The sequence below is a fragment of the Nerophis ophidion genome, linkage group LG03 (assembly GCF_033978795.1).
Source record: "Nerophis ophidion isolate RoL-2023_Sa linkage group LG03, RoL_Noph_v1.0, whole genome shotgun sequence".
NCBI lineage: Eukaryota > Metazoa > Chordata > Actinopteri > Syngnathiformes > Syngnathidae > Nerophis > Nerophis ophidion.
The window spans coordinates 12,340,781-12,350,857 of NC_084613.1; the positions used below are offsets into that span (position 1 = coordinate 12,340,781).

The window sequence follows — 10,077 nt, forward strand, 5'->3', positions numbered from 1 at the left end:
CAAAGTAGAAAACCTCTCATTCTTAATCCAATATTTTCACACCAACAGCATAAAAAAAAAAAAATTCTCCAACTTCTAAATACATTTTTACAACATCAGGCCTAAAATTTTTACTTTTTAAGGCCAAAGCAAGTGTTGCTTTAAAGGAGAACTCATATTTTTTTAAACTGCCTATGAATTTTTTTTTTTTAAATAAAACTTCCCATCTGGATTTAAAGATTTCAACGCATGTATCTCTCATTTTTTTAAACCTAAAACTCAAGAGATTAACATTTTTAAGGGTGATTTTCAGCTAAAAACTACATTTTAAAATTTTGAAATTCTACATGTTTAAACTAATACCTCATTTATTGCTGTTAATTGGTTCCAGACATCAATTAATTTCCACAAAGTAGAAAACCACTCATTCTAAATCCAATATGTTCACAACTACGGCATAAAACAAACTTTTTCTACCTTCTAAATACATTTTTACAACGTCAGGCCTAAAATGTTTACTTTTTAAGGCCAAAGCAAGTGTTGCTTTAAAGGAGGACTCATATTTTTTTAAACTGCCTATGAATTTTTTTTTTTTTTTAAATAAAACTTCCCATCTGGATTTAAAAATTTCAAGGTATGTATCTCTAATTTTTTTAAACCTAAAACTCAAGAGATTAACATTTTTAAGGGTGTTTTTCAGCTAAAAACTACATTTTAAAATTTTGAAATTCTACATGTTTAAACTAATACCTCATTTCTCGCTGTTAATTGGTTCCAGACATCAATTAATTTCCACAAAGTAGAAAACCACTCACTCTAAATCCAATATGTTCACAACTACGGCATAAAACAAACTTTTTCTACCTTCTAAATACATTTTACAACGTCAGGCCTAAAATTTTAACTTTTTCAGGGCAAAGCAGGTGTTGCTTTAAAGGAGGATTCAGATTTTTTTAAACTGCCTATGAATTTTTTTTTTTTAAATAAAACTTCCCATCTGGATTTAAAAATGTCCACGCATGTATCTCTCTTTTTTTTTTTAAACCTATAACTCAAATAGATTTAATTTTGTAAGGGTGTTTTTCAGCTAAAAACTACATTTTAAAATTTTAAGCGTGTACACTAATACCTCATTTATCGCTGTTAATTGGTTCCAGACATCCATTAATTTCCACAAAGTAGAAAAACACTCATTCTAAATCCAATATTTTCACACCTACAGCATTAAAAAAAACATTTTTTCTAGCTTCTAAATACATTTTTACAACATCAGGCCTAAAATTTTTACTTTTTAAGGCCAAAGCAAGTGTTGCTTTAAAGGAGAACTCATATTTTTTTAAACTGCCTATGAATTTTTTTTTTTTAAATAAAACTTCCCATCTGGATTTAAAGATTTCCTGTAATTTTGTGAATTCTTTTTGAAAATGGTAAAAAAAAAAAAACTTGAATGGTCTGAATGAGTTGAAATGGTTGGTGTTGGAATTTTTCAAATCGGTGGAGAAATCTTGAAGTAGTAACATGTTGATTTGAGAAATGGTATTATAGAATTCCTGGAATTTCTGAATTTTTGGGGGAAAACGGTTAAAAAACAAACATAACTTGAATGGTCTGAATGAGTTGAAATGGTTGGTGTTGAAATTTTTCCAAACGGTCAAGAAATTTTGAAGCAGTATCATGTTGAATTGAGAAATAGTATTATGGAATTCCGGGATTTTTTAATGAAAAGGGTAAAAAAATTATCTGAAAGAGTTGAAATGGTATGTGATGGAATTTTTCAAAATCAGTGGAGAAATGTTTATGTAGTAAAATGTCGAATTGAGAAATGGTAGTACAGAATTCCTGGAATTTTGGTAATTTTTTTATTCTTTTTTTTTTTTTTATGTTAAAAAACTTGAATCTGTGTATGAGTTGAAATGGTTGGTGTTAAAATTTTTCCCAATCGGCCGAGAAATGTTGAAGCAGTATTATGTTGAATTGAGAAATAATATTATGGAATTCCTGGAAATACAGAATTTTTTTTTGAAAATAGTAAAAAAAAAAAAAAAAAAATTGGAATGATCTGAATGAGTTGAAATGGTTGGTGTGGGAATTTTTCAAATCGGTGGAGAAATCTTGAAGTAGTAAAATGCTGATTTGAGAAATGGTATTATGGAATTCCTGGAATTTCTGCATCTTTTTGGGAAAATGGTTAAAAATCAAAAAAAAAACTTGAATGGTCTGAATGAGTTGAAATGGTTGGTGTTAAAATTTTTCCCAATCGGTTGAGGAATGTTGAAGCAGTATCATGTTGAATTGAGAAATAGTATTATGGAATTGTTTTTTTTGAAAATGGTAAAAAACTTGAATGTTCTGAATGAGTTGAAATGGTTGGTGTTGGAATTTTTCAAATCGGTGGAGAAATCTTGAAGTAGTAACATGTTGATTTGAGAAATGGTATTATAGAATTCCTGGAATTTCTGAATTTTGGGGGAAAAATAGTTAAAAAACAAACATAACTTGAATGGTCTGAATGAGTTGAAATGGTTGGTGTTGAAATTTTTCCAAACGGTCAAGAAATGAAGCAGTATCATGTTGAATTGAGAAATAGTATTATGGAATTCCGGGATTTTTTTTTGAAAAGGGTAAAAAAATTATCTGAAAGAATTGAAATGGTATGTGATGGAATTTTTCAAAATCAGTGGAGAAATGTTGATGTAGTAAAATGTCGAATTGAGAAATGGTAGTACAGAATTCCTGGAATTTTGGTAATTTTTTTATTCATTTTTTTTTTTATGGTAAAAAACTTGAATCTGTGTATGAGTTGAAATGGTTGGTGTTAAAAAATTTTCCCAATCGGCCAAGAAATGTTGAAGCAGTATTATGTTGAATTGAGAAATAATATTATGGAATTCCTGGAAATACAGAAATATTTTTTGAAAATAGTAAAAAAAAATAAAAAATTGAATGATCTGAATGAGTTGAAATGGTTGGTGTGGGAATTTTTCAAATCGGTGGAGAAATCTTGAAGTAGTAAAATGCTGATTTGAGAAATGGTATTATGGAATTCCTGGAATTTCTGCATTTTTTGGGGAAAATGGTTAAAAAAAAAAAAAAAAACTTGAATGGTCTGAATGAGTTGAAATGGTTGGGGTTGAAATTTTTCCAATCGGTCAAGGAATGTTGAAGCAGTATCATGTTGAATTGAGAAATAGTATTATGGAATTTCTGGAAATTCTGGATTTTTTGGGGGAAAATGGTAAAAAACTTGAATGGTCAGAATGAGTTGAAATGATTGATGTTCGAATTTTTCAAATCGGTCGAGAAATGTTCAAGTAGTACTACATGTTGAATTGAGAAATGGTAATACTGAATTCCTGGAATTTCAGGATTTTTTGGGGGGAAAATGTTAAAAAAAAAAAAAACTTGAATGAATAAGTTGAAATGGTTGGTGTTGGAATTTTTCAAAAATCGGTGGAGAAATGTTGAAGTAGTAACATGCTGAATTGAGAAATGGTATTATGGAATTCCGGGAATTTACGGAATTTCTTTTGAAAATGTTAACAAAAAAAACTTGAATGATCTGAATGAGTTGAAAGGGTTGGTGTTGAAATTTTTTCAATCGGTCAAGGAATGTTGAAACAGTATCATGTTGAATTGAGAAATAGTATTATGGAATTCCTGGAAATTCAGGATTTTTTTTGGGAAAATGGTAAAAAACTTGAATGGTCAGAATGAGTTGAAATGGTTGGTGTTGGAATTTTTCAAATCGGTCGAGAAATGTTTAAGTAGTAGCATGTTGAATTGAGAAACGGTATTACGGAATTCCTGGAATTTCGTGAATTATTTTTGAAAATGGTTAACAAAAACTTGAATGGTCTGAATGAGTTGTAATGGTTGGTGTTGGAATTTTTCCAATCGGTCGAGAAATGTTGAAGTAGTAAAATATTGATTTGAGAAATGGTATTCTGGAATTCCTGAATTTTTCAGGGAAAATGGTTAAAAAAACAAAAAAAAACTTGAATGATCTGAATGAGTTGAAAGGGTTGGGGTTGAAATTTTTCCAATCTGTCAAGGAATGTTGAAACAGTATTATGTGGAATTGAGAAATAGTATTATGGAATTCCTGGAAATTCAGGATTTTATTTTGAAAATGGTAAAAAACTTGAATGGTCAGAATGAGTTGAAATGGTTGGTGTTGGAATTTTTCCCAATCGGTCGAGAAATGTTTAAGTAGTAGCATGTTGAATTTAGAAATGGTAATACTGAATTCCTGGAATTTCGGGATTTTTGGGGGGGAAAATGTTAAAAAAAAAACTTGAATGTCTGAATGAGTTGAAATGGTAGGTGTTGGAATTTTTCAAAATCGGTGGAGAAATGTTGAAGTAGTAACATGTTGAATTGAGAAATGGTGATACTGAATTCCCGGAATTTCGGGAATTTTTAGAAAATGGTAAAAAAAACTGAATGTCTGAATGAGTTGAAATGGTTAGTGTTGACATTTTTCCAATCGTTCAAGAATCGTTTTACTAACATGTCTAACTGAGAAATAGTATTACGGAACTTCAGGAATTTTTTTCGAAAATAGTAAAACTTGAATGGTCTGAATGAGTTAAAATTGGTTGGTGTTGGAATTTTTCAAACCGGTCAAGAAATGTTGAAGTACTAACATGTTGAATAGAGAAATGGTAAAACAAAATTCCTGGATTTTCGGGAATTTTTGGGGAAAATGGTAAAAAACTTGAATGGTCTGAATGAGTTGAAATTTTTCCAATCAATAGAGAAATGTTGAAGTAGTAACATGTTGAATTGAGAAATGGAATTACGGAATTCCTGGATTATCGGGAAAACCGGGAATTTTTCCCGATCAAAAAACAACTTTGTTTTTTGTCCCAATTAAGAGCAATGTTTTGACGATGAGAGGATTGAATGTGGAAGAAGTAGTCGCCAGAATAAAAGGGTGGAAATAGGGCTGGGGAAAACCAGTATTTCTGAAAAAAAATTTAACTTGGAAAAATAATAGTTTGAATTTCCAGAATGGTGGAATGTGTTGAAAGTTGTGGAAATGGCAGAAGCTTGGAAAAATGGCCGATTCATTTTGAAATGGGAAAAAAATGTCCTGGAAAACTGGAATTTTGGGATAAAATAAAGTAGAGAGTGCCAAAATCTAGAGAATATAAATAAACAGATGAATTTTGGTATAGAAAAATCCTATTTCGGAGCATTCGCACAATTAAACGTTTTAAAAAGAATAAATAGTCGTAATTATGTTAAGAGCAAAAAGAACCAAAACTCCAACGTGAGTCGAACTGCTTCCGGTATGATGTTTTATTTTGAAGGGGCACCGTGCCGTCACTAAAGGAGTCTTATGAACTATTATTTCAACATGTTGCGTTGCGTTCAGGGTTGCTGTGTTGCGTTCAGGGTTGCTGTGTTGCGTTCAGGGTTGCTGTGTTGCGTTCAGGGTTGCGGTGTTGCGTTCAGGGTGGCGGTGTTGCGTTCAGGGTGGCGGTGTAGCGAGAAAAGGTGAAAGTTACTCACCATCCTGTTGCCGTTGAAGTGTTTCTCCACTTCGGACAAACTCCGCACGGACACGGTGGCGCCGGGCATGGTACAATACATCTGTAACAATCTCCCCCGCGCCTTGTCGTCAAAAGGAGAAGAGAGTCGTCACATGTCGTCCTTCTTTCGATCATTTGTCGGCGTCTTCGTCCCTTCCTCGCCTCCTGCCGTGTCCAACACAAAGAAGCCAACTAGCGAACACGCTCAGCTCGCTATACACAAATACGAGCTGGGCGGATCGACGCAGATGTCGACTGTGTCGATACTGTGGGCCCGCCGGGAACGCGGACTGGGCGATACTGGACGTCGTACCGAAACCGCGGTAATTGCAGGGCCGATAGTGACATTTTTTTGGTTTATTAATTTTTTTAACATTGTATGACTTTCTAATTTTTGCCTTAAATGTGTTAATTGTGTATCATTTTAAAACTTTTCAAAATAAAAGTCAAGCAGTGGAATGTTTTTTTTTTTGTTGTTTTTGACCATTGTATGACTTTCTGATTTTGTCTTTGTTAATTGTGTACAATTTAAAAAATTTTAAAATAAAAGTCCAGCAGTGAAATTTTTTTTGTTTGGTTTTGAACATTGGATGACATTCTGATTTTGACTTTAACTTGTGTATGATTTTAAAACTTTTCAAAATAAAAGTCTAGCAGTGAAATGTTTTTGAACATTGTATGACCTTCTGATTTTGCCTCGAATTTGTTAATTGTGTATAATTTTAAAACTTTTCAAAATAAAAGTCAAGCGGTGAAATTTTCTTTTTGTTTGTTTTTGACCATTGTGTAATGACTTTCAGATTTTGCCTTAAATGTGTTAATTGTGCATCATTTTAAAACTTTTCAAAATAAAAGTCAAGCAGTGGTATGTTATTTTTGTTTGATTTTGACCATAATATGACTTTCTGATTTCGTCTATGTTAATTGTGTACAATTTTAAAAATTTCAAAAATAAAAGTCTAGCAGTGAAATGTTTTTATTGTTTGTTTTTGAACATTGTATGACCTTCTGATTTTGCCTCTAATTTGTTAATTGTGTATCATTTTAAAACTTTTCAAAATAATAGTCAAGCAGTGAAATGTTCTTTTTATTTGTTTGTTTGTTTGTTTTTGAGCATTGTGTAGGACTTTCAGATTTTGCCTTTAATTCGTTATTTGTGTACTATTTTAAAACTTTTCAAAATAAAAGTCAAGCAGTGGTTTGTTATTTTTGTTTGATTTTGACCATAATTTGACTTTCTGATTTTGTCAATGTGTACAATTTTTAAAAATTCAAAAATAAAAGTCTAGCAGTGAAATGTTTTTATTGTTTGTTTTTGAACATTGTATGACCTTCTGATTTTGCCTTTAATTTGTTAATTGTGTATCATTTTAAAACTTTTCAAAATAAAAGTCAGCAGTGAAATGTTCTTTTTGTTTGTTTTTGACCAGTGTATGACTTTCTGATGTTGCCTTTAATTTGTTATTTATGTACAATTTTAAAACTTTTCAAAATAAAAGTCAAGCAGTGAAATGCTTAGTTTTTGACCATTGGAAGACCTTCTGATTTTTCCTTAAATTTGTTAATTGTGCATCATTTTAAAACTTTTCAAAATAAAAGTCAAGCAGTGAAATGTTCTGTTTGTTTTTGACCATTTAGTATGACTTTCAGATTTTGCCTTTAATTTGTTATTTGTGTACTATTTTAAAACTTTTCAAAATAAAAGTCAAGCAGTGAAATGTTTTGTTTGTTTTTGACCATTGGAAGACCTTCTGATTTTGCCTTTAATTTGTTAATTGTGCATCATTTTAAAACTTTTCAAAACGGCGACTTGTCCAGGGTGTACACCGCCTTCCGCCCGATTGTAGCTGAGATACGCACCAGCGCCCCCAAGGAAATAAGCGGTAGAAAAATGGATGGATGGATGAAATTGTTTTGTTTTTTTTACCATTGGATGACTTTCTGATTTAGTCTTTAATTTTTTAATTGTGTATAATTTTCAAACTTTTCAAAATAAAAATCAAGCAGTGAAATGTTTTTTTTTTGTTTTTGAACATTGTATGTATGACCTTCTGATTTTGCCTTTAATTTGTTAATTGTGTATAATTGTTAAACTTTTCAAAATGAAAGTCCAGCACTGAAATGTTTTTATTGTTTGTTTTTGAACATTGTATGACCTTCTAATTTTACCTTGAATTTGTTAATAGTGTATAAATTTTAAAACTTTTCAAAATAAAAGTCAAGTGGTGAAATGTGTGTTTTTTTTTGTTTGTTTTTGACTATTAGATGATTTTCTGATTTTGCCTTTAATTTGTTGTGTATCATTTTAAAACTTTTCAAAATAAAAGTCAAGATGTGAAATGTTTTTTGTTTGTTTTTGAACATTGGATAACTTTCTGATTGTGCTTTTATTTATTTTTTTTGTTTATCATTTTAAAACTTTTCAAAATAAAAGTCAAGCAGTGAAATGTTTATCTTTTTGTTTTTGAACTTTGTATTAATTTCTGATTTTGCCTTTAATTTGTTAACTGTGTGTCATTTTTAAAATGTTCATAATAAAAGTCAAGCAATGGAATGTTTTTATTGTTTGTTTTTGAACATTGGAAGAACTTTTGATTTAGCCTTTAATTTGTTAATTGTGTATCATTTCAAAACTTTTCTAAATAAAAGTCAATCAGTGAAATGCTTTTTTGTTTGTTTTTGAACATTGTATGTATTACCTTCTGATTTTGCTTTTAATTTGTTAATTGTGTATAATTGAAAATTTTTCAAAATAAAATTCAAGCAGTGAAATTAGTTTTTGAACAGTATATATTGCCTTCTGATTTTGCCTTCAATTTGTTAATTGTGTATAATTTCTAAACTTTTCAAAATAAAAGTCAAGCAGTGATATGTTTTTGTTCGTTTTTGAACATTGTATGACTTTCTGATTTTGCCTTTAAGTTATGAATAATTTTAGAACTTTTCAAAATAAAAGTCAAGCAGTGAAATGTTTTTTATAATTTTTTGTTTGTTTTTGAACATTTTATGACTTTCTGATTTTGCTTTTAATTTGTTGATTGTGCATATTTTTTAACTTTTCAAAATAACAGTCAAGCAGTGAAAAATGTTTTTGTTTTTGAACATTGTATCTATTACCTTCTGATTTTGCTTTTAATTTGTTATTTGTGTATAATTTAAAACTTTTCAAAATAAGAGTCTAGCAGGGAAATCTTTTTTGTTTGTTTGTTTGTTTGTTTTTGAACATTTAATGACTTTCTGACTTTGCCTTTAATTTGTTAATTGTGTATAAATTTAAAACTTTTCAAATCAAAAGTCAAGCAGTGAATTTTTTTTTGTTTGTTTTTAAAACAGATAACTGTGATTTAGCCTTTGATTTGTTAATTGTGTATACTTTGAAAAACGTTTCAATATATTAATGTAATGCATTTATTTTATTGATTAAAATAAAAGTCAAGCATGTCAATTAAGTTACGTAACAAAAGCCCAATATTATATTACAACTATTACATTAATTAATGTTTTAATTAGACAATAATAACATCAGATTTGTAATTATAAACATAAGGCTGCAAATGATACTGTAACCGTGGTATCGATACTAAGAATATCTGGATCAATCTTCCTCTCTAAATCAATATCGAATCCACATACCAGCATGATGACATCAACGTTAGTTTGTTTTTTTTATTTGTATTATATTGTTGATATCGTCATCTATTGCCGTATGAGATATCGTTTAAAATGTTCACAGTTATGTTGATACCGATGTCGTTGTGGCCTGCTTGTTGTTCTGGTTGTATCCACAACTGACGAAAGAAGGGCAAAAATCCCATGCCGTCTTTGACAGCTTCAAGTAAGACTTGTCGGTATCTGTGATACTGGTCCGGCATTCACGTTGTATCGGACCAGTATCAATGTTTGCAGTATCGCCCAACCCTGCACACAACTGGTACGGTTTGAAACAAAACACCTCCTTGTGTGCGGGCGGGCGTGTGTGTGTGTGTGTGTGTGTGTGTGTGTGTGTGTGTGTGTGTGTGTGTGTGTGTGTGTGTGTGTGTGTGTGTGTGTGTGATGACATCATCTTTATTGTTAAAGTCATGATCCAGTTAAAGTAGATAATATTTTCATATGAAAGCTCCACAGATGTATTCAGTCATGGCTAAAAAGAACATTTATGAATGTTGTGTAACATTAATAGCGTGTGCTGCATTTGTCCTTTATGTGAGCCGCACAAAAATATGCTTGTTTTACGCAAAGTCATGCAAATTCTTTTTTTTTTTTTCACTGCCGAGGCAGCTATTTATTGAAAAAAAAAAACAGAAGTTAAGTCACTTCCTTTGACTCTATATGTGGAAGTTTGCTTGTGAAATAAGAATGTTGTTTTTACTTTAGAATACAAAACCCCCAAACCAGAGAAGTAGGCACGTTGTGTAAATGGTAAATAAAAACAGACTATAATGATTTATAAATCTTTTTCAACTTATATTGAATTGAATAGACTGCAAAGACAAGATATTTAATGTTCCCACTGAAAAACCTTATTTTTTGCAAATATTAGCTCATTTGGAATTTGATGCCT

At 30.6% G+C, this 10,077-nt stretch overlaps 1 protein-coding gene across 1 annotated transcript in view; it reads right to left on the reverse strand.

Moving 5' to 3' along the window:
• LOC133549122 (transmembrane and coiled-coil domain protein 3-like) overlaps nucleotides 1–5,764 on the reverse strand; it is a 52,574-nt gene extending 46,810 nt beyond the window's left edge. Inside the window, exon 1 of the mRNA XM_061894262.1 lies at nucleotides 5,497–5,764. Within this exon, the coding sequence (XP_061750246.1) occupies nucleotides 5,497–5,577 (81 nt within the window). The 5' untranslated portion in view covers nucleotides 5,578–5,764. The remainder of the gene's footprint in view (nucleotides 1–5,496) is intronic.
• Nucleotides 5,765–10,077: the final 4,313 nt, after the last annotated feature.